Genomic DNA, 26,155 nt, shown 5'->3' on the forward strand with positions numbered 1-26,155 from the left:
AAACAGAGAATGATTTGAATGTCATCTGTCATACTTTAACAGCATAATCAGATCATATCATACATACACATTCAGTGGGAGCAAGCCATAAACAATTATAATGGAAAGGCTTAGTTTCAGGTCCCCATTCTGCTACAAGCTAGCCAGCAGGCCATCGAGAAACCATTTAACCTCTATGGACCTTAGAGAGTTAGCCTTGGTGTTTATATAAAAATTATATTAGCAGAATAAAATCTTTCATTTCATCTGTAGGTCCTGCCTCAAGAAAGTGGCCAACAGACTGTGCAACAGGTCCCTCCACAGAGCCCAAGGACAAAGGCTGTATCTATTTCCTATTGTTCCCGGTGCCTAGCTTTGAATAAGTTAATACAGTCAACACACTGAAAGGAGATAAAATACCATTTTTACCTCTTTCTTCTCCCAAATAAGTTTTTAAAGGCTGACTCTCCTGAGCATCTCCATGGATAAGCTCTTCAGGATTGGGGTCATCGTCAATGCAAATGACATCGTTACTGAACCATTCTGAGTCGTTGTTCTGTTTCTTAGTCAAACATGCTTGCTTGCTTTCAGAGGAGGATGGAGTCAAATCAGCCCTTACTGTATTTGCTTCGGGAAGCTGTGCTTTCCAAAAGTTTCTCTTAGACTTTTTCGATTTCTGAGCAGTGCTTACTCTCACAAAGTGATTTCTGCATGGCGTAACAAATGCTTTTGAATTTTCAGAAGTATCAAAGTCATCCATATCATCCCAATCGTTGATGGTAACAAAAGAATCTGATGAAGAACTAAATTCTAATTTCTTGAAAGTAGCATTACTGGATTTCTTTACAGTCGGTGTGTTTTGGGTATTACCTAAAACTCCCCGTTGAACCTGCAATACATCTGGCGATAATGGTTTTGAAACAGCTCTCCTGCTTTGCTGTCCTGCTGGAGCGTGTCTGAAGTCACTGGGCCTTGTCTGCTGACTTGTGGTGAGGGGCGGGGGTCCACTGAAGGAAACGGCCTCAGCAACATTAACATCTTTATCATTTAACACAGGTGTTTTCACTACTGACACGCTAGGGACAGATACATTGTTGGCTGACGTTATTTTCTTTTTAAAAGTGAAACCTCTGAAAGAGAATTGAAAAACGGAATTAGACTGATTAGTTTTAACAAACCCACCAACTAGACAAAACTCTAAAATCTGTTACTGATTCATACAGCAACTCCTTCACTGTATCACAAACGAGCAAAGAATCTATCTCCCTCTCTGGTTTTAAAATTTATATGGAACTTAAATTATACTTTGTATGCTCTGATCTTTCCAAGTTAGAAGCGAATTATTCAGTTTTGAGAATGTCCAGGCCATTCGCACTACTTTATTTCTCAGGCACGTTGTCCTTAATTACTAGCACCTCTGGCGGGAGGGGACAGCATAAAAGAAAAAGAGAAGAGACTCAAATGTGGTGACTTGTTGTCTCTCTGATACAAGTTCTATGAGGAAGAGAGTTGACAACTAACAGGCTACACTGGAATCTGAAGGACAAGTAAAAGGGGCAAGTGTCCTGGATGTCTGCTGGCCTTGGTGACATGAAGTTCAACGGTAACTTTAAACTCCAGCACCCAGAACAGTTGGTAAAGTTCTAGAAATTATTATTAAATACATTATTACTATATTACACATAATTAAATATATTATTATCAAATAGAATAGAAATATTTGTTAAAGAATAGAAATTATTATTAAATATCATCATCAGGAGTTTGGAGTCTAGCTTGGGAGGAGAGAACAGAACTGGAGAGCTACAGTGTCCTTATAAACTGTTTTTGGAATGGATATAAAATTATATTAAAATATTAAAAATATCTATTTGCCCAAATTTATAAGAAGATTCATTATTCATTCATCCCACAGCTATTTCCTGAGCAAGCATCACACGCCAGGAACAGGGCAAAGGTACTGAACATTTATTACCTGGACCTGCTAACGCACGCTCTACCGTTAATTTGCAAAGTGGGAACATCACTGACCCCTCAGCTTCATTTCCTCATCTGCCCAGTGAAAGGGTTGAAAGGGAAGATACTGCATTTGTAGGATACTGTGGGTCAGTGCCTGTATACCAGCCAAAATACTTACAAAGATTTCGGTTTTGAAGGACTTAATTTGTTATTAAGTTTTCTGGCCGAATGGCGTTCTAGTTGCTCCTGTAGATTATTCTGCGGAACAGCAGCCATGATCCTGAACGGTGAGGAAAAGAACTATCAGTGGAGTTATGTACTTTGCATTAATCATAGTATTTCGCAGGGGGTGGAGCACTGTTCCAACTGTGCCCAGATGAATCAGGGTTTTTATTGGTCAATGAATTGTTTGGACATTTTTCACAACTTGATATTTGAAGTATGTACCCTTTAACTCACTGAAGGCTCACTTAAATAGCAAAATGACCTGGTTTCCCTCGATGCTAAAATAAGCACAAAAGACATCAGAGAAGAGATTATTTATAAAGGGTTTGGAGAAAAACAGGACCTGAGTTGGGTTTGAAGAGAAAACGGAAGCTGGATAGGAGGGAGGTGGGGGCGATGAAAGCACATGGAAAAGCCCAAGAACAGATGAACGGAAAAGAAGGAAGGCATCACCAGTGAGAACCATGGTTTGCCAGCAAGATGCCGTGCTTCATAATCACCAAGTCTCTGCCTGAGAGAGTATTTTCACCAAGCACATTTACACCCCTCGTGCGACAGTGTAATAGTGCCGAGTGACCGCACAGGATAATGCATGCAGAGTCTCGGCCACCTTAAAATTCCTGAGGCTGAAGGAAGACAGGATAGCTGATATCTATGCATAGTCAAAAATTCTCATTCAGGCTGATAGTTACAACCCCTTTCCATTCTTACCAGACATCTACTTCTATTTTATGCCACGTTCCTCAAGAGGAAGGGTTAACAATACTAGATGATATTCATGGAAATACGAAGTTTTACATAAGTCATATTTCACTCACTGATTATTAAAATAATCTGTTTAACAACTGTTTTACTTGATTTTTTTTGAAGTTTATTTATTTTAGTAATCTCTACAACCAATGTGGGGCTCAAACTCTCAGCCCCAAGATCAAAAGTCACACTCCTCCAACTGAGCCAGCCAGGAACCCCTATTTTACTTTAGATAGTAGTGAACAGAACTTGGAAGAAATGGAATTATATTCAATTGAGAAATTTCCATTGTCCAGTTTGATGAAGATGATTATAATATAAATTTTGTTCCACATTCTCCAGAAGGAATGATTTCTGCCTCTTCTTCCTCTTTAATATGCTTTAGGTAAAACAGCTAATGAATTAATAAACACTGAATAATTCACACTGATAATGTGAATTATATCTTAATAAAGTTGTTACCAAGATAATCATAAAAAAGTAGGCAGAAGGGTTATAATGAACTCCTACATACCCGTCACCCAGAGTCAACAATCATCAACTCATCCAATATCCTTTCATCTGTACACACATCCCAGTGTCCTCACTTTACCATTCTGGAAGTTAAACTCCTCAAATGATATATTTTAATCCTGTTTTCCCTTCTGGATTCATTACCTGGAATATTTCTACCAAGAGAAGCCTCCTCTGATCTATTTTATTACCTAGTATAGTACAGTTCACACAGGAAAGACAGGATAAAAGTTAGATTCTTTCCTTTATTTATTAATTTTCAAAACAATGACTTGATTTTCTAACAATACCCAACGGTGGTCAATTTTTTTTTCAGTATTATAAACTCCTAGGTTAAACATATTAGGTATATTTTAGTCCAATAGTTATCATCCTTATTGATTGTCCAATTATTTCATGTTTGGCAAGTGGAGTCTCCTTAGTCCTTTTGACATAACTTCAGTAGTCTTTGAGAGCTCCCTCACTATCAGGAATGAAAAGATATTCCAGGCTAATCTTGTGCATCTTTTGCCCCAGACTTAGAATCAGCCATTTCCCCAAAAAGCCCTGATATTTTTTTCATGGAAAATATGTGAAAACCACAGTCTCCGTGTGTCCAAAGGCACCTTCCCATTTTGTCCCAATGTGGGGCTTGAACTCACGATCCTGAAATCAAGAGTCGCATGCTCCTCTGATTGAGCCTACCAGGCGCCTCGGCACCCCCCCCCCCATTTTATATCCAGTATAAAAGGATTGGTCTTTTGTTGAAATACGCTCTCTCCAAGGTCTGTCTGGTGTGGAAGTCCTTCACAGCACAAATGAGAGAGAGTGCAGCCATGCTGCTGCCTCTCAGAACGTCAGCCTTAGCAGCTGGCACGGAGCTGGAGGCACCCAGACCTTCAACCTTAAGACACTAGGCAGAACAAAATGGTCCATGGCATCATCACTTAACTTCTCCCCATATTCCTTCTAAGTTTTTGTAGTTTATATCTTATCCTTCTATGAATTTTCCATGTCTTATGTATTTTTGGATCAAAGCCAGCCATGGTACTCTAAGAGATTTCCAACATCACTCCATAGCACGATGGTATGGGTATTAAGCCACCTCCATAGTACAGATGTTTGATTACGCATTTCACAACTGCAGTGACACATTATGCATTCATAGTCAGCATGCAGTCATCCTTAACCCTGTGGCACTTTTCCCTACTTTTAAGATACATGACTCTGGTTATTCCCGGAGGGTAGCATCCTCTAGCCAGAGACACATTCCAAAGCATGGTAGCAAGCACACAATTCTCTACTCGATATCCTTCCGTGGGAACACTCTTAAGAAGTTGGTAAGTGGTGAGAAGCAAAAAGATGTCTCCTTTGTACCTACTCCATTAAAACATTAAATGGTTTGACACACAAAAATTGTTTACTAACAACAGCAAAGATCAGTGATATAAAATTAAAGGAGGAAAATAAATTGAAAACAGAGACCAGTGAAAAGTTTCGTAATACCAGAGAAGAGGAACAAAGCAATAAGCCCAGAAAACTTAAAGTAAAATAAACCTCTGAATTAGACTCACCACAGGAATCACAAGTATAATTTGGAAAATGATCAACAATTTTCTCTTACTTACAGGAGGGAAATCATTCTTAAGCCATGGTAATAAGCAAAGCATTGATTAACAGTGAGAAAAAATTTACTGAACAAAACAAAATAAACCACAAAACCATATCCGTGCATAGAAAGAACAAATGAGTGAAAAGAAGGAATGAGAGGATGATAACAATCGAGCTGGAAAACAAAACACATACCCAGTAAACGAGACTTCTTCAAGTCTTTGTAAATTAAAAGAAACCAACGGCAAAAAATACATGATTAAAGGGGTCCTAGCTGCACAGTATCTTGAATAAACAAAAATAGTTTAGGCCAGAAACAGATGACCTTTACTTAACAAGCAGGCTGTGATACTAAGAAGTAGTCTAATGACATTAAACTAAAAGGGAAAAAAAAATTTAAGTAATCTCTACACCCAACGTGTGGCTTGAACTCACAACCCCGTGATTAAGAGTCGCATGCTCCACTGACTGAGCTGGTCAGGTGCCCCTAAAAGGAAAAATTAAAAAAAAAAAAAATCCTACAAGTAGCTAAGCAAGAAAAGCATCACATTTGTAGTAATAAACAGAACTACTTCTGACTACTTGAGGGACACAGCATTAATAAGATCCTCAGCATAAATATCCAAGCAACTTTCATTCACATGTGACAAGAAGAGAAATATCTTTTTGGAGTATTTTTTTTTTTAAGATTTATTTATTTATTTGAAGGGGGGAGAGCTCGTGGGGACGGGGAACAGAGGGAAAGAGAATTTCAAGCAGATTCCATGCTGAGTGTGGAGCCTGATGGTGGGGGTGGGAGAGGAGGGCTCAATCTCACAACCCTGAGATCATGACCTGAGCCCAAACCAAGAGTCAGAGTCAGATACTCAACTGACTGCATCACGCACGTGCCCCTGGAGTTTTAACATTGTAAGATTCAAGCCTTATCTCCCAAACTGGCTGTTAAGAAATGTTCAAAGTAGGGGAGTCTGGGTGGCACAGTGGTTGGGAGTCTGCCTTCGGTTCAGGGTGTGATCCTGGCATTATGGGATCGAGCCCCACATCAGGATCCTCTGCTGGGAGCCTGTTTCTTCCTCTCCCACTCCCCCTCTTGTGTTCCCTCTCTCGCTGGCTGTCACTCTCTGTCAAATAAATAAATAAAATCTTAAAAAAAGAGAAATGTTCAAAGTAGATGGGGCTCCAAGCTCAGCAGGAAGTCTGTTCCTCTCCCTCTGCCCCTCCCCCAGCTTGCACACACATGTATGCTCTTTCTCTCTAAAATAAATAAATCTTTTTTTTGTAAGGGGTGGAGAAGAGAACACCTATGATGGCTGTGAAGGCCCTGACGCCATGGATGTCAAATTGATGTCTTCAGATGGTCATGAACTTGTTGTGGAACGAGAACATGCACTAACATCCCGAACAATAAAAGCCACGTTGCGTGGCCTGAGTCAGTCTGCTGAGGTCAATTTCAGAGAGAGCCCTTCATGTGTGCTATCAAAAGTACACGTGGGGGGCCTGGGTGGCTCAGTCGATTAGGCATCTGATTTGATTTTGGCTCAGGTCATGATCTCGGTGTTGTGAGTGCTCCGCGTGGGGCTCTGCACTGGGCATGGCACCTGCTGGGTATTCTCTCTCTCCCTCTGCCCCTACCAACTGCCTCTCTTTAAAAAACAAAACAAAACAAAAAAGTACATGTGTATTTTACCTACAAGGCCCGCTACACTAACAGCTTCATGGAAATGCCTAAATTCCCAACTGCATCTGAAATTGTGCTAGAACCGCTGGTGGCTGCGAACTTATAGATTGTTAAATTTGATAAATTATAATAAACTGTTAACTTCTTTCAGTGTTTAAAAATAAACCAATAAAAATAATTTTAAAAGTTTGTGGAAGGAGTGGCTCATCTGAGCTAACCAGGTCTGAGACGTGTTCTGAGAACACTAGCGGGAAAAGGATCGTTTGCTGTGAAACGCACAGTTATTATAACAAAAGTAAGGTTAAAGACCGCAGAGAAACAGAAAGACGTAGGACAAAGAAAGCAAAGTTTTCTCCCTTTTTTTTTTAAAAAGCAGAATTCGTTTTTTTTTTTTTTAATAAATGAGACTAAAGTTATTATTTTGGGATCTATCACAATCAGTACTACCTTCTCTCTGGGTCAAGCCTTTCTTTTTACTCTTTCTGTTGTCTTAGGATGGCTACTTCAGGACATGGGGATAGACTAGCCAAAAAGACTGCTCTTAAGAAATTCAGTGGCAACTACACTCAGGTATGTCTTGCACTGCTTCCAGTTTTCTGCTGGAGGTGGAGGTCTCAGGGGTGAGCTCCACTTGGTCACTGTTCAAAGGGAGGAGCTATCTTTCCTGGGGCAAAAGTGAGGGCCAATCATAACCTTACAAACCTCCACTTCTCCTCAACGGCGCCCCAGGGACAAGCATCCTCTCTCTAATCAAACATCAAGCAAACACAACTTCTAGACGAAGAGAGACTTTTGACTAGGATTTCATAAATGTATGATTTCTTCATTTATTGTCATACATAGTTTATCTTCTGCAAAGAGGCATATCTGTGTGAGTTACCCAAGAAAAGCAGAGCTGTCAAAATGTGGAATCCGACTATATCCCACAAGAAAGGGAAATTTATTAATTAGTGGGTATCAGGTGGTTGTCAGGTCCATTTTCCCAAAGATCTTCTGTATTGCTATTTTTATTACAAAGGTTTTAATTAGCTCTTTTTCATATCCATAGTGAAAATGTATTTAAAGTAATTCTCCATCTTTTAGACTTTTATTTAACTTCCAGTTATATTTAATAAGTAAAATTAAAACAACGGATTAGGGGGCGCCTGGGTGGCACAGTCGTTAGGCGTCTGCCTTCGGCCCAGGGCATGATCCCGGCGTTCTGGGATCGAGCCCCACATCAGGCTCCTCTGCTATGAGCCTGCTTCTTCCTCTCCCACTCCCCCTGCTTGTGTTCCCTCTCTCGCTGGCTGTCTCTATCTCTGTCAAATAAATAAAATCTTTAAAAAAAACCAAAAAACCCCCCCCAAAAACAACGGATTAGAGCTATAAAAAGAAAGAACCTACACGTTATATCAAAGAAGAGTCCAAGGCAAAGGGAATGAATAAAAAAGTCACTGCAGAATGATAAAAAGCCCAAACTACACTTAATCTCTATGACCCAAACAACACAGCAAGAAAATGAATAAAGCTAAAACTTAAAAATGCAAGGAGAAATAATGGAAAGAAACAGAATTGTAAGGAGGTCAGCATCACTTTACTACAAAACACAAAGACCAGTGGGAATGAGAAATGTACTAAGAACCCAGCTTCTTTGGTCAATCCCACCACAAATTCACTGTGTGGCTCGGAAGAATTCATTTACTCTCTCTAGCATCCTCATTTGTAAAATAAGGAGGCTGTGTTGGAGAATTTCTGTGTTTCCTTCTAAAATTAGCCTTCTATGATCCCAGAACTAAATAGGTATTTGGCAGGAATAAAATGAGAAGTAGAGAATATAATCTTTTTTTTTTTTTTTAAAGATTTTATTTTTATTTATTTGACAGAGACAGAGACAGCCAGCAAGAGAGGGAACACAAGCAGGGGAGTGGGAGAGGAAGAAGCAGGCTCCCAGCAGAGGAGCCTGATGTGGGGCTCGATCCCAGAATGCCGGGATCACGCCCTGAGCCGAAGGCAGACGCTTAACAACTGCGCCACCCAGGAGCCCCGAGAATATAATCTTTTTAAAAATGTTGATGAGCAATAAAAAAAACTGTCAAAGAAACAACATATACAAAAAAGTAGAGATTACACAGTTTTAAGCTGGAGGCATGAGTTAATAAAAACAAATTAATACAGAAAATAAAAGCAAAATTTAGAAAGTTTAAATTATGGTCTAAGTAAAACAACTGGAGTTAATAAAAAATCTCAATATTATAGAATGATACTATTTTTAAACAGTGAAAATTAAAACACTACATATTGAACTCTTAGTTGGCAGTGGTTCTTAGCATTTAGGTCATAGATTCTGGTAACAATCTGATGAAAGTAATGGACCCTCTGTCCAGAAAAATGAACACAATTTTTAAATAAGTTTCAGAGGGTTCTGAGTCCCACCAGAAGCCCATACCCTTGGTAAGAATCTGCTTTATTTGAATATGACTGAAGGAGAGGAAAACAAGGAACTAATTATACATGTGTATAATCTTAGACAAAGCACAGAATAACAATTCAAAAAAATTTTTTTAATTTAATCTATTTATCTGACAGAGAGAAAGAGAGTGAGCACAAGCAGGGGAGCAGCAGACGGAGAGGGAGAAGCAGACTCCCCACTAAGCAGGGAGCCGGATGCAGGGCTTGATCCCAGCACTCCAGGATCACAACCTCAGCCAACCAACTGAGCCACCCATGCGCCCCTCAAAAAAAATTTTTTTTAATGGTAAGAAAAATTATAGGAACTGATAACACCCAGAGGTTGTTTCTAGAGCACAATAAAGGGACAAATAGTAAAACAAAATATGAAAGGACAAAGTAAAATATAAAAAAAGAAATAAAACATAAAGAGAAATATATAAACACTAAGTACTAAAGTATGATAGTTGATTTGAAAAATCTAAATAGACTTCTCTGGAAAAAAATATGTCCTCAATATTGATACAAGAAATAGGAAACCAAAATGAACAGTCAAAAACAGAAAGAATACTATAAAGTTTCTCTAAAAAGCACCAAATTCATTCTGCAACACAAGCATGGTCTTGACCCTAAAACATCCTAAGAATGAAGTAAAAAACTTGAGTTCATGCTCACCAACCTCAAATGGGCCTGCAGCTCTGCCAGGGAAATGTACATTTCTCTGGTCAATCCCCTCTCACCTGACTTCCTCAAACTTCCCACTCCTCTCTCTCAGCAGATGACTTCCTTTCTACATTACAGAGAACATAGAAACCACCACAGGAAACTTCCTCACTTTTCTGCTGCCAAACTTGCAAGCCCCCCCCAAGCTTTATGTGGACCCAACCTACTCTCTTTGACAAGGTCAAGTTCTCCACCTAAAATTTTAGATCCCCCTACACATCCTCCACCTTCCCAAAAAACCTTACTCTATTTATTACTAATTTTCTCTGTCTTGCATAATTAGTCCATCCTTTTCAACTGCCATCCCTTTACCTTTTAAACATGTGAGAGCCTCTCCCATTCAGGAAAGAAAACCCCAAAACACAATGCTTATATGACTCTGTATCTCCTTCCCTGAAGAGCCAAACTTCTTTTTTTAAAAGATTTTGAGAGAGTGAGAGTGCACACAAGGGAGAAGCAGACCTCTTAGTAAATGACATAGTTGACTATATGCTCCTTCTTGAAACAGGAGCCTTTGATCAGACCCTCCTGACACAGTTTACTCCTACTCCTCCTTCAACTGAATCATTACTTCCTTCAGGAAAACTCCATATTTGGGGAGTAGCGTAAGAGGTTAAGAGCATGGGTTCTGGGCCAAAGTACATGGGTTTGTGCCCTGGCACTGCCGCTTACTAGCTAGGTGCCCTTGGACATTATCATTTAACCTCTTCTGTACCTCAGATTCCTCATCTATACAATGCCAGCCCACCTCATGTGGTTGTTATGTGAATTTGAGTGAATGAGTATTTGTAGTGTTCAGAATGGTCTCCAGTAAATAGTAAGCAATATATGTGTGTGTGTGTGCGTGTGTGTTTGATAAAGAACAATTCCCCTATAATACACTCTTATAATAACAAATACCTCTCAATTGCAGTTCTTATCACGGTTGTAACTCTACACTCATTTTTGTAATTATTTGATTGGTTATTTCTTCTACTAGGTTGTAAGTACTATGCAGCTTGGGCCATTATTGGTTTTATTTTTTTCTTATTTACTTAAGATTTTATTTATTTATTTGAGAGAGAGAGAGAGAGAGAGACAGCGAGAGAGGGAACACAAGCACGGGGAGTGCGAGAGGGAGAAGCAGGCTCCCTGCTGAGCAAGGAGCCCGATGTGGGGCTCGATCCCAGGACCTTGGGATCGTGACTAGAGCCGAAGGCAGACACCTAACCACCCAGGCGCCCCCATTATTGGTTTTATAACCCATAGCATCTCTAAGTACCTAGCACTTAACTAATACGTATTAAATGAAAGAATAATTTATTATTTTGAAGATTTATTTATTTATTTATTTGAGAGAGAGAGAATGAGAGACAGAGCGTAAACATGTGCACAGGGTGGGGGGAGGGGCAGAGAGAGGGAGAGAGAAACTCAAGCAGATTTGGCTCTGAGCGTGGAGCTGAATGTGGGGCTCAATCTCACAACCCTGAGATCACAACCGGAGCCAAAGCCAAGAGTCAGGCGCTTAACCAACTGTGCCACCCAGGCACCCCTCAAAAGAACTTTAACTGTGATCAACTATGGCTTATCCCAAAAATGTAGAGCTGGTTTAACATTAAGTAAAACCATTAATATGATATGTCATCTTAACAGTTTATTTAATAAAAATCAGTATGATCAGATCAATAGATTTTAAAAATACATTTCTATTGGGGTGAAACATACATGCAGTAAAGTGCACTGATATGTCTTTAAATGTATGTCTCAATATAGTTTTACTTACATATTCAACTATATAAACATTCAAATCATAGTATAGAACATTTCTAACACCTCAATACGTTTTCTTGTTCCCTTTCCCAGTTAATATACCCCAGATATAACCACTGACTCTATTACCAATGATTAGTTTTGCCTCTTCTTGAACCTCTTCATTTATATATATAGAATTATACAGTATGTACTACCAATGCATTTTTGAAAAGCCATCTGATAAAATTCAAACCATTTCTAATAGATTGAAACACAGAATTAGAAGTTAAAATTAAGGCCCACTGTAATATCTTGTATTTTACAACAGGGTGAATCCATTAAAATACTGACAAAAAGCAAGGCTGTTCTCTTATTTTCACTCTCATATTGGACTTTTTTGCCAATGTGAAAATATTCAAAAAGGAAAATACTAGAAAAGAGAATATCGTTACGTGCAGACAATATGATTATATACCAACACAATCCAAAGGAAATCAGTCATAACAATAGATAATTAAAACTTCAACAAAGTGGTTAAATAAAAGATAAACAGAAATCCACAGAAGTCAAGTGCCTTCTTGTGTAGTGGTAATAACTAACTAGAAAACACAATTTTTCAAAAGCATTCAGTTAACAATAGTAATGGAAACTATTAAACTACCAATTAACCTAACAAAAGACATACATCTTCATGATATAAAGAAAATGACCAAATATTACTGGGAGTAATAAAGAAAAATCTGGAAAAATATTTCACAGACAAATGTTTCATATTCTTCAATGAAAGGTTTAAATATCATTAACAGTTTTTGATAAGTTAATTCATGAGTTTAACAAAATTCCAATGAAAACACCACAAGAACACTTCACAAAACTCAACAAAAATGCTTCTCAAGTTCATTTGACAAAAACACAAGACAAGAACACTAAATAACATTGGGAAATACAATTACGTGCAACATAACCTTAATTTAAACGGCATGGTACGCATCATTAAAAAAGAAAACCTAGTCTCCAAAACATAATGTTTAATGTGTGGTGAGAGAAGCACAACAAAATAAGGAAAATAATCAATACTTAAGAAGCGTTACTGGCGTGTTCAGCAAGCAATATACCCTAGATCGGCAGCTGGCAAACTACGACTCACCGGCCAAATCTGGCCTGCAGACAGTTTTCGTAAGCAACGTTTTACTGAAACGCAACCATGCTTATTTGTTCACATACTACCTGTGGCTGCTTTAACACCACAGTTGGGTAGTCATGACAGAGACTATCTGGTCTGCAAAGCCTAAAATATTTATTATCTGGCCCTTCATAGAAAAGATTTGTTGACAGTTGCTCTAGATTAGTGTTGGGTAAGAAAAGGAATTATTAAATATATCAAATCTCTGACAAGAAGTTAAAAAAAATTATCAGGCCAAAATCTAAATGAAAGTGGGCCATCAGAGAGTTATGGAAAGCACTGAAATTGCTTTTGTCCTAAGACAGATGTCTCATCCTGAGAATCTGCACATTAATTTTGATAGCCTTGGAGGGAAAAGATGGACAGAATGAGAGTTAAGGCCTAACCAGGGTGGGAAATGTTCTCCTATAAAACCAGCACCCCCAATGGCTATATCATTTGGGAAAAGGTAAACCAAAAATAAACCCCATTTCTATCCCTGGTGTCTGTAAGTGAAGGGAAGTTACCAGTTGCTGAGGGACTAAGTGGACAGAACCTGAGACCACAAGCCCAAGAATATTTTCAAATCAATTTTTACACCTGAGTAATTTCTTAAAACTGCAAGTCGTGAATTTACATTAAAGTTATCCTAACTCCAAGGCACTTGGCAGAAGCAAATGCAAAAATGTCCCTGGAGAAATACACCTTTATCTTAGGGCTTAAATAACTCCCGTAAATAATTTTTCAAGACACTGTGTAGCAAACACAGACAAAAATAGCCAAGTGCACAAGGAAACAAAGCACCAGGAATGAGAACTAGTTGTAACAGAAAAACAGTCGAACAGTATTAGGCATAAAAGTATAAAGCAATTAAACTTATTATGTTTAGAAAAATCAAAGACGAGCTTGGAAGTATCCGCAGTAAACAGAACACTATAAAATGATTTTGCCAAGAGAACTTCTAAAAATGAAAAATACAATAACCAAAATTAAGAATTCAATGAATGGATTCATCAGTACATTACACACAACTAAAAAGATAATTAGTAAATGTGAGGGAAAATCAGAAGAAAGTGTCCAGGATCTGTCTCCAAGGATTTCTCATATTCCTACATGGTCCAAGCCTTTTGAGCAAAGGACATGTGAAGTCTTTTGCAGCTAGACATAGCATGTCCCTCCAGAGAGATCTATAGTCATACCTCCCCAGACACATCCCACAGTAGTAAAGACAAAGCTGTCTCCTTTCCCTTCCTGGAGACATTTCCTTACATTTCAAGATAATAAGTGTTAAGGCACCTTCCCCATCTCACCGAGGGTAGACCTGCCTACATCCTAGGGTAACGATCTCTCTGGAGGGAAGGATGTGCAGATGTGTCAGCAACCCTTAAGTGCTCATGTTTCTGAATTTTGGAATTCCTTTCCTGTGATGCACTGAACTGTATGTATGCACAGGTATCACCTCACCCTCATCACCTCACCCTGTGGGAATAAGGGCGTGGGGAACTCATGCAAGATATTGCTGGCTGTTTTTGCTGTAATAAATTGCATCTCTGATCCAGGGGTCTTGGGTCTTGTCAGTACATATTTAAACGTGCATTTATGCATGTATAAAAAACTGTTGACAGGCTAACTTACTAGTCTAAAAGCAGGGCAAAATCTAAGATCCTTCATGGTTTCTGACTTAAATGCATACACAGAAAGATAAAGAAAACAGGTGCAAAATATAAGAAGTTAGAAGACATGGAAGATACAGCAAGAAATTCTAACAGAAATTAAACAGAAATCTAGTTCCAGAAAGAGGAGAAACTGGGACAAAACGAATACTTAAAAAGATAACAGCTGGGGGGCGCCTGGGGGGCGCAGTCGTTAGGCGTCTGCCTTTGGCTCAGGGAGTGATCCCGGCATTGCGGGATCGAGCCCCACATCGGGCTCCTCCCCTGGGAGCCTGCTTCTTCCTCTCCCACTCCGCCTGCTGTGTTCCCTCTCTCGCTGGCTGTCTCTATCTCTGTCAAATAAATAAATAAATAAATCTTAAAAAAAAAAAAAAAAAGATAACAGCTGGGATGTTTCCAGAATCAAAGACACTAATCTTCAGATTCAAGAAAGCAAACAAATTCTGAGCAGGATAGATAAAAAAGAAATCCACATCAAAATATATCATTGTGCAACCTTTGAATAGAAAATTGATTTCAGCAAAAATGAAAACAGAAGATATTAGAATGATATTTTCCATGTGCTGATAGAAAATAACCTAGAACTCTTTTGCCAGCAAAAATATTCTTCAAAAATGGAGACTGAACCATATTCTTTAAAAGTATGAATTTTGTGATATATGAATTACAACTCAGGAAAGCTGTTACTTTTAAAACTGACTATAACAAAAGCAACAGAATAATAAGTGTTGAGGATGCAGAGAAATTAGAGCCCTCATACATTGCTGTTGAGAGTATAAAATGGTGCAGCTGTGTTGGAAAAGTCTGGCAGTACTTCAAAAGATTAAACAGAGAGCAATTTCACTCCTAGATATATACTCAAAAGAATGGAAAACATGGATTCAAACAAATACTTGTACCTGAATGTTCATAGAGGCATTATTCATAATAGCCAAAAAGTAGAAACAACCCAAATGGCCATCCACTGACAAATGGAAAAATAAAACATGTGTATCCCTGCAATGAAATATTATTTGGTCATATAAAGGAATACAGTACTGATTCATGCTACAATAATGATGAACCTTGAAATATGCTAAGGGAAAGAAGCCAGTCACAAAAAACCATATATGGTATGATTCCCTTTATATGAAATGTGCAGAATAAACAAAGGTGAATAAAGAAAGTAGGTTAGTGACTGCCTGGGGGTGGGGGTGGTGATCAGATTGGGGGGTGACGGCAAGGGGTGTGGAGGTTCTCTTTGAGTTGAGGAAAATATTCTGAAATCAAACATGACAACGGCTACACAAGTCTATGAATGTAGTAAGAGCCACTGAGTTGTACTCTTTAAATGAGTGAATTTCATGTTTTGTGAATTATATCTCAAAGTTGTTATTTAAAAAATCAAGGTGATAAAAACATATCAGATCATCAAAACCAACAGTTTGCTACCAGCAACTCTCATTAAATGAGATTCTGAAGGAGGTACTTAAGGTAGTAGAAAAGTGAGCCTACCTGGAAGTTCTCAGATGATAGCTAGACTGAAGGAAGTCAAAAAAACGGTAAATATGTGGCCAAATCTATGAAAGCCTTGACTGCACGAAGCAACAATAATAATGTCTTGTAGGGCTAAAATAATTGTTAAAATACCCAACAGTAATGACACATAAGTGAGGTAAAGAGAGTTAATGTGCTCCAAGGCCTCTGTGTTGTGAGGGGTGTATGGTGTTATTTAGCTTTAGACTTTGAGAGGACAAATACACATGAGGCACTTTCTAGGCACCTACTGAAGAATAAAAGTAGAGTAACTTAAAACTGTTGATTTTGGCTCAGGTCATGATCTCAGAGTGGTGGAATGGAGCCCTGCCTCGGACTCCATGCTCAGCGGGAAGTCTACTTGAGATTCTCTCCCTCTCCCTCTCCCCCTGCTCACATGCTCTCTCCCTCTCAAATAAATAAATCTTTAAGAAAAGCTATAAAAAAGGAGAAAAAAGGAAAAATATAATACAAAGTACAAAATAAGTTAGATTTAAACCTAATTATTTGTTACAATAAATATAAACTGACCAATTACTTTGACTGAAAAGATTATCAATCTGAACTTAAAAAATGAAATTTAACTACTATATTTTCTGTTTGTCAGAGACATGTCTAAAACACTAGGTATACAGAAAGGTTTAAAGTAAGATGAAAAAAATATGTTAAAACTCACGAGAAAGCTGGATTGCTATATTAATATCAGACAAAATAGATTTTTAAGACAGAAAGCCTTCCTAGAGATAAAGAGGGTCATTGTATAATGATAATTCAATTCACCAGAAAGATATAACAACTTTAAATCCATACGGCCCATAAAGTAACTGCAAAATACATGAAGCAAAACTGATAGAATTACGACAAACAGAAAACGACATTATAGATTTAAAATTAGCTCTCAGTAATTGGTAGAACAAGTAACTAAACAATCAGTAACAACCCAGAAGATCTGAATAACACAATCTTTACAACTACAAAACGTGCATTCTTCTCAAAAACAGATGCTTACAGAAGCTGACCATGTACTAGGCCATAAGGCAAGTCTCAACAATTTCAACGGATTGAAGTCATAAGATGTTCTCCATCCAAATGTAATTATGCCAGAAATCAACAATAAAAAGATAACTGGAAAAAGTAACTGTTTTAGTATCCATTGATGATTCATGCCTGAAGAAATAATAGTATGACTGTAAACAGTAGGATTGTGTAATGATGGCTTTCAGAGCCCCATCCATCATTCTTTGCAGTTGGCACCATCATTCAGTAGTTGGCATACAACTGTAAAGAACTTTCCTTCTCCCCTATTTGCTTTTTATCAGTAAGGATTCTTAATGTATTTGGTGGGTTGTAATCCATTACTGTCATTATTTTCATGCTCAAATGCTTTCATATTTGATTAGTGCAAATGGAGCTCCTTAAAGCTGGCTCCTGTATTCTTATTTTTAATTGTGCTAAAATACATGTAATATAAAATCTACCATCTTAATCATTTTTAAGCATACGGTTCAGTGGAATAAAGTATATTCACATTGTTGTGCAACCAACTGCCAGAACTTTTTCACCTTGCAAAACTGAAACTCAATACCTGTTCAACAATAACTCTCCACTTCCCCTTTCCCCAGCCCCTGACAATCACCATTCTTTCTGTTTCTATGAATTTGACTACTTTAGTGGACCCATACAGTATTTGTCTTTTTGTGACTGGCTTGTTTCACTTAGTATATTGTCTTCAAGGTTTATTCATGCGGTAGCATGTGTCAGAATTTCCTTCCTTTTTAAAGCTTAGTGATATTCCATTGTATGGATCTAACACATTTTGTTTATCCATTCTTCTGTCCATGGACATTTGGGTTGCTTCCACTTTTTGGTTATTGTGAATAACGTTGCTGTGAACTTGTGTGTACAAATATCTCTGAAACCCTGCTTTCAATTCTTTTGGATGTATATCCTGAAGTGGAATTCTTGGATCCTATGGTAATTTTATTATTTTTAATTTTTGAGGAATAGCTATACTATGTTCTACAGTGGCTGCACCATTCTATGTTCCCACCCACAGTGCACAATTTCTCCACATCCTCACCAACACTTGTTATTTTCTGTTTTGTTTTGTTTTTTATAGTAACCATCCTAACAAGTGTGACATGATATCTTGTGTTCTTAATTTGCATTTCTCTAATAAATTAGAGATGTTGAGCCATCTTTTCATGTGCTTTTTGGTCACCTGTGTATCTTCTTTGACAAAATGTCCATTCAAATCCTTTGCCCACTTTTAATTGGGTTGTTATTTGTTTGTTTTAAGGAACTATAGGAGTTCTTCATTTTGGAATGGGGAGGGGAGCATGAGGGAGGCAATACAAAGTGGTATGAGGAAACTTTTAGGAGAGATGAATATATTTATGAACCTGACTGTAGTGATGATATCTCCTATCAAAACCGACCAAATTATACACTTAACAGGGGCACCTGGATGGCTCAGTTGGTTGAGCAACTGACTCTTGACTTTGGCTCAGGTCATGATCTCTGGGTCACAGGATCCAGCCCCATGTCGGGCTCCATGGTTAGGAAGGAGTCTGCTTGGGATTCTCTCCCTCTCCCTCTGCCCCCATCCCACCCCACCCCTGCAAAAGACTGTACACTCTACATATATGCAATTTATTGTAGATCAATAAAGCTGCTTTAAAAAACACAAAACCCGAAGGCATCTAAAAGACTGAAAAGTTTTGGGGAAATTTTATTTCACTTTAGCCCTCAACAACTAAAGACAGATGACTAAACCAACAATTGTAAGAATACAAAGTAACTAATAAAGAATTTGGAAGTTTTCCTTCATTTCCTATGCTCTGAAACAATGTGATTAGCACTGGGATTATGTGGACTTGAAAAATTTTCAATAGATTTTCTCTGTGAAACCATTTAGAGCTAGTGTTTTTTTGTGTCCAATGGGACAGTTCTTTCATAACCTTATTCTATGAAAATTGAGTTATTTAACTTCGAATCTTTGCTGGCGTCAATTTTGGTAAACTGTATTTTCCTAAATAATTTTCCATTTCATTTGAATTTTCAAATTCATTTAACACAGAAGTATGCAAATTAATATCATTAAAAATTTTTCCCACTTGTCATTTGTTATTTTATATTTGTGATTTCTCCCAATGTTCTTAACTTAGCTATTAGTTTACCTGGTTTGTTAAATGGCTTAAGATCTAAGATTGTGATTTCTCAATCAGATGTTTCTCTGTTCTCCAGCTCACTAACCTCTGCTTGAATCTTTATTGTTTATTCTCCTGTGCTTTATTTTTTTTGTTTTACTTTGTTCTTTTTCTAACTTTCTAAGTTTGGAATTTATTTCATTTATTTTCCTTCCTAAATTGACAATGTGTGTAAGGAGATAAATTTCCCCCCAACCACTACTTTATATGTATCTTATAGAAGCTGATGTTGTGTTTTCATTTAATTTTCAGGAATCCTTTATTTCAATTTGTAGTTCCCTTGCATCCAATAGTTCTTTAACTGAGGATTTAATTTTCCATATGGACTGGTCTTTTGCTTTTTTAAAATTTCATTTTAAATTTCTAGTTTTGTTGTATAGTGGTAAGGACTGTAACATTTCTACTTTATGGAAACTACTAATCTTTTCCTTGCAACCTAACATATGAACTATTTTTTATGAATGTAAATGTATACTTAAGAAGAAGATAATGGGGCGCCTAGGTGGTTCAGTCAGATAAGCGTCCAATTCTTGGTTTCGGCTCAGGTCATGATCTCAGGGTCCTGAGATCAAGCCCCGACTCAGTCTCTGTGTTCAGTTCGGAGACTGCCTGTCCCTCTCCCACTGCTCTTCCCCGTGCCCCCGATCCCTCCTCCCTCTACTCAAGTTAAAAAAAAAAAAAAAGATTATTGTACTAATCCTGCAACTTTTCCAAAGATTTTTAATTTTTCAAAGTAAAAAAAAAAAAAAAAAGAAATATAGGAATCTCCACATTTAGAAATAAACACACTTATAAACAAACTGTACATCAAATAAGATATCACAATGGGTACTGGAATATATTTGGAACAGAACAATAATGAAAGTCCATATATAAAAATATGATATGCAACTAAGGAGGTAGTGACCAGGAAATGTACAGCCATAATTGTTAGAAAAGAAGGCAGAAAGTTAATCAGCAGAAAGCATCTATCTTAAGTAATTAGAAAATGTAAAACAAAGCCTGATGAGAATAGAAAGGAGACAGTTATAAACAACTAAAAATAATAAACAAATGATAGAGAGGATCAATAAGCTAAAAGTTTGTTCTGTGAAAAGACCAAAAACAAGAGAAAAGACACAAATCAGTACAGGACTGAAAGAAGAGACTTAACTACATATACCATAGACATTAAAATATCCTGGGGCGCCTGGGTGGCACAGCGGTTAAGCGTCTGCCTTTGGCTCAGGGCGTGATCCCGGCGTTATGGGATCGAGCCCCACATCAGGCTCTTCCGCTATGAGCCTGCTTCTTCCTCTCCCACTCCCCCTGCTTGTGTTCCCTCTCTCGCTGGCTGTCTCTGTTTCTGTCGAATAAATAAATAAAATCTTTAAAAAATAAAATAAAATAAAATAAAATAAAATATCATAATATATCCTGAACAACATTGTGCCAATAAACTTTAAAATTTAGATGAAATGGACAAACTTTTTAAAAATTAACATATTGAAGTCACTCAAAAAGAAACAGAAGGGGCACCTGGGTGGCTCTGTTGGTTAAGTGTCTGCCTTCAGCACAAGTCATGATCCTGGAGTCCCAGGATCAAGCCCCACATCAGGCTCCCTGGTCAGCGGGAAGTCTGCTTCTCCTTCTCACTCACCCTCTGCTCTCTCTCAAATAGATAAATAAAACCTTAAAAAAAAAAAAAAGGAACAAAAACCTGTAGCCTTATAACCACTTAAAGGAAATATCTATGGTTAAGACTTGCTCTGCCAGACACAAAAAGACTTAATAAAAACTTTAAAACCTTAGCAGTGATGGGGCACCTGGGTAGCTTAGTCAGTTGAGTGTCTGACTCACTCTTGATTTTGGTTCAGGTCATGATCTCAGGGTCGTGAAATTGAGCCCCACATCAGGCTCTGCACTGAGCATGGAGCCTGCTTGAGATTTTCTCTCTCCCTCTCCCTTTGCCCCCCTCCCTCCTTATAAAAAAAAATTAGCGGTGACGATGTAAGGACAGGCAGGAAGACCAGTGGAAGAGTAAAATGACCCAGAAACAAACCCATACACAGATAATTTATAACAATTTATGACATTTATCACTGCAGTACACTAGAGAATGAGTCTTTTTGGTAGTTGGTGCTGGGACACTGGATACCTACATGGAAAAGAAATGAAGTTTAAACCCTACTTCATTCACTCCATACACATAAATCACTTTCAAGGGATCTGCAGATTTAAATGTAAAGGGCAAAACAATAAAGTTTCTGGGGGCGCCTGAGTGGCTCAGTCAGTTAAACATCTGCCTTTGGCTCAGGTCATGATCCCAGGACTCTGGGATCAAGCCCCACGTCAGGCTCCCTGCTCACCAGGAAGTTTGCTTGTCCCTCTCCCTCTGCCATTTTCCCCCATGTGTGCATGCATTCGTGCGCGCGCGCTCTCTCTCTCAAATAAATAAATAAATAAATGAAACCTTTTTTTAAAAAAAATAAAGTTTCTAGAGAAGAATACAGAATAACTTCATAACTTCTGAGAGATTTCTCAGGTAAGATACAAAAAGCACTAACAAAAAAGACTGTAAAATTGAATTACATTTTAATTTAAGAATCTTTTATGTGACAAATAGCCTAAAACAGCACCAAGACTTTTGATACAACTGAATATAAAGAAAAGCAAGGTAACGACTACACAAAAGTCAGGATAATGGTTATCTTTGGGGTGGAGGATGAGACGGGGCAGACACGGGGCCTCTGAGGGTGTTAGCTATGTGCTTGCTATTTCTTACTAGAGACATAGGTACAGGGGTATTTGCTTTGATAAATAGGTCATTAAGCTATTTTGGGGGTCCCCAGAGACCGCCCCCTCACGCTCAGTGATTCACTAGAACAAGTTACAGGACTCAGCATATAGTACTACTCACAGCTAAGATTTGGTACAGCAACAGAGAGCAGGGACACAGACCAGACCGGCAAGAGGAAAAGACCTAACAGGCAGAGCCTGTAGGACTCTGTGCTCACTGCCTCCCATGAGAGCTCACTCTCTCTCAGGGAAGATGCACCATTTCTGCCCCAGGAAACTCAACATCTAGGGTTTTTACTGGGGCTGATCACAAAGGAACCCTCTACCCACCAAGAATTTAGACTATCAGAATGAAAGCAGATGTTAGTGTCCCAGGCGGCAAAACAACCATATTGGCTTATGAAAGGTTTCAAAAGCCAAGTTCCCATTCACCAACCAAGAACCAATCTTGCACGCAGGTCTTTCTAAAGATAAGTCTCAGGACTACTATGTTAACTCATTCTTGCACAGCTTATATAGATGTTTTTTGCACTTTACGACATTTCACAATAAAAGATGTTTAAAAATGGTAGATTACAATATATGAAATCTATGTTTAAAAGTCACAGAGACGACATTTGCAATATATATAACTGACAAATAAGTAGCGTATGGGATATTTAAATAATTCCTACCAAATAATGAGATAAAGGCAAGACAGCTGCAAAGAAAGACAGAAAACTTGAACAGACACTTTAAAAATAAGGAAATAGTCCATAAACACAACAAGGCGCTCAACCTCACTAATAATCCAGGGAATTAAAACCACAAGAAAATACTACTACATATATACCTACTAAATAGGCAAAAATTACAACACGATATCAAATAGCAAGACTGTGGGGCAACGGAGAGTCTCACACGCTGATGGCAGGGAGTGCAGCCACTTCTGAAAAACAACTGGGCCTTATATAGGAAAGTAAAAGGTACACACACTCTTTGGCCCAGCAGTTCTCTGAGTTACATATACAAACTTACAAACACGTGCACCAGGACATATGGACAAGAACATTCACAACAACATCAACAGCCAAAACCTGAAAACAATCCAAATGCCATCAAAAGCAGGGTGGGTAAAAATAAACAAAAAAACCCAGGACGGATAAACTGTGGCACAAACACACAAAGGAATATTCTACAGCAATAATATAAATTTTTATTAAAAATTACTTTAAAATTTTAAAAAATCCTGTATCCACCATATGGAAGAATTTTACAAACATAATGTTGAACCAAACAACTCAAAGTAGAATACATATACTCTAGATCTCAAAACCAGGTAAAACTGAACTACATTACTTATGGATGCATACACAGGGTACACTATGAAGATAAGAAAATTATCGTAAAAGTCAGAATAGTTCTCTCTAGTGTGGGGAGGAGGTTATGATGAGGGAAGCCATACACCTGGGACACCAGGAATGTCCTGTTTCTTGACCTGTTTGATGGTTATGTGTAACTATAATTTTATAATCTTTATGTTTATATAATTTTAATGTATAAACTTTATAATTTTTAAAACTTTGTAATTTCTAAGTAATTATTCTTTAAATTGTGTGTGTGTGTGTGTGTGTGTGTGTGTGTGTATACTATGTACTTCCTAAGATACTATGTATCTTCTTTCTCAAAAAATTTCTTTGAGAGGGGCACTGGGTGGTTCAGTCAGTTAAGTGGTTAAGCATATGACTCTTGGTTTCAGCTCAGGTCTTGATCTCAGGGTTGTGAGATGGAGCCCCAAATCAGGCTCTGCACTCAGCTCAGAGTCTGCTTAGGATTCTCTCTCCCCCACCCCACCACCCGCCCACCTCCCTTTGCCCCTCCCCCCATGCATGAGCTCTTTCTCTCTAAATAAAATCTTTTAAAAAAATTTATTTGAGAAACAAAAGTTAGCAAAAACAAATAATTAGTATAAAGACATACAAAGAATACCCAAGTTCCCATGAACAAATGATCAGAGTATAAACACAGTTCACCAGAATACACAGACAATAAACTTACAAAAAAACATTTTCCTTTCTAATAATTAACAGCACGAAGCAACACTGCATACCTATTAAACCAAGAAGAGTGCAATACTGTGATAATTTATAAGATAAATGACAACCATGAAGACTGAGTAGCTACATGGGATAACTTAATATTGGAAAAACAAAAAAGTAAATTACAAGCACATTATGCTAAGAAATCTGTATAGCTAAAATTTGGAAAGGACTCGTGACAAAGGAAAATAGCTGATGTGGTTGAAACACAGGATTATGGCTGCAATATTTTCCTTGATATTGTGAATGGGTTTCATTAAGATACAGGAATTTTTAAACAAAGTAAATTCAATAGTTCCTTGCAATTTTAAACAACAAAGTCCATACGTCATAACCCCAAGACCTTTCACAAGCTAACTTCAGCGTGTATCAGGCACTATGCTGGGCACTGGAGTAGAGACGGGCAAGACATAATTACTCCCCTCAATGAGCTTCTAGGCTGGCAGGAAATGGACATGTCAACAAATAATCACAACTTAATGAAGTAAGTCCCACAAAAAAAAGTCTCTTCTTAAAAGTCTCTGACTTCCCACAGAAACAGACCCATAAATACAGAGAACAAACTGATGGTTGTCAGAGAGGAGGGGTCAGAGGATGGGCAAAATGGGTGAAGGGGAATGGGAGGTACAGGCTTCTAGTTATGGAATGAGTAAATCACAGGGATGAAAGGTACAGTGCAGGGACTACAGTCAATGGCATTGTCGTAATTTTGGGTGGTGACAGGTGGTAGCTACACTTGCAGTAAGCACCGCATAAAGTCTACAGTTGTCAAATCACTATGTCGTACACCTGAAACGAATGTAACATTGTGTGTCAAATATACTTCAATTTAAAAAAATGGGCCAGTGTGGAGGTGGGGGCGAGTCTATAGCTTCCCAGGTAAAGAGAAAAATCATAGAGAAGCTTTCAAAAGAATACTGAATTGGATCTTGAAGGACAGGTGAAAGCTTCCAGACAGGGTGGAGGTGTGAAGGGTAGTCCATGCAGCATTGTGCCAAGTCTGAGATAGAACAGCAGGTGCTTGGAGAAGGAGACTGCTTAAAGACCTGGCAATGGAGACCCACTAGGGCTTTTAGCATTTAGTTCCCAAGAGTACTCTGCAATTACCTTGGGCCTCTTTGTTCTATCCTTTCTTTCCTCCCTTAAAAGAAGTATATAAAAGTATATACAGAGAATATGTTAGAATAAGTATATATTTAGTTAAAATTAGTATTAAAAATACGTTTAAATTTTATACATCATATATTTCTTTTACTTTAAATATTTCAAACATACAAAGAAAAAATGATACCCATGTACTCACCAATCAAACTGAAGGAGTCAACTCTCTTTCAAAGGCATAAAATGTTTCAGATATATTAAAATCGCACTCACTCCTCTTATCTCCTTTTGCCCCCTCCCTCATGGATAATACCGACTACCCCAAAGTGGATGAATATGATTTCTCTGCATATTGGTCTTTCACTACACATCTAACACTATGGGCTTTGCCCAGTTTTTAAACTCTGGGTTTCCTTATCAGTAAAATGAAGGCAGTAGCTACGTCTTCCAGTTACTGGATTAGAAATAGAACATATATGGTGGCTATCATGGTGACCGGCACTGAAGAGAACTCAAGACCCAGAAAGTTCGTTCCCACCTAGTAGACTATAAGATACTTTCCAACAGCAGCCTTGCTTACAAAATATTGGTTCATTTGGTTCTAGTTACATTCCCCATAGGCAATACTTCTGCCTCTCTTTCTTCCCAATTTCTGACCTTTACGCCAGTCTCTGCCATTACTGCCCCTTAACCCTGACAGGAACACTGAAACGCTACTTATCTACACTGGTGGCACTAGGGGCTGGCAGGTGCCTGGTCCATCTCAGGCCATTAAACGTCAAAGTGCTGAGTAACCCGAGGGCAGGTGAGGGGTATGGGAGAAAGTCTGGTGTGGAAGATGCCTTGGAGTCAGGCAGCTCTTTCAACACAAGGACAACCTCTTGGTGCTTCAGATTCTCCTTGTCAAAAATCAGGAGAATTTTACCTACTTCTCTGGGTAACGGTGATAACAGAACCCTTACTATGTACCAAGTACGCTTTGAACCATTTATTGCATGTATTAAGCCACTTAATCCTAACAAAACCTCCAGGATGTAGAAGAGATCATTTACCCCGTATGA

At 38.1% G+C, this 26,155-nt stretch overlaps 1 protein-coding gene across 1 annotated transcript in view; it reads right to left on the minus strand.

Annotated features, from left to right (window-relative positions):
• Nucleotides 1–2,215, minus strand: part of BLM (BLM RecQ like helicase) — a 61,054-nt gene extending 58,839 nt beyond the window's left edge. The window contains exons 1-2 of the mRNA XM_008687794.2: nt 2,117–2,215; nt 409–1,109 (exon numbers count right to left, since the gene is read on the minus strand). Coding sequence (XP_008686016.1) covers nt 409–1,109; nt 2,117–2,214 — 799 coding nt within the window. The 5' untranslated portion in view covers nt 2,215. The remainder of the gene's footprint in view (nt 1–408; nt 1,110–2,116) is intronic.
• Nucleotides 2,216–26,155: the final 23,940 nt, after the last annotated feature.

Source organism: Ursus maritimus, unplaced genomic scaffold, assembly GCF_017311325.1.
Source record: "Ursus maritimus isolate PB19 unplaced genomic scaffold, ASM1731132v1 scaffold_27, whole genome shotgun sequence".
Classification (NCBI taxonomy): Eukaryota; Metazoa; Chordata; class Mammalia; order Carnivora; family Ursidae; genus Ursus; species Ursus maritimus.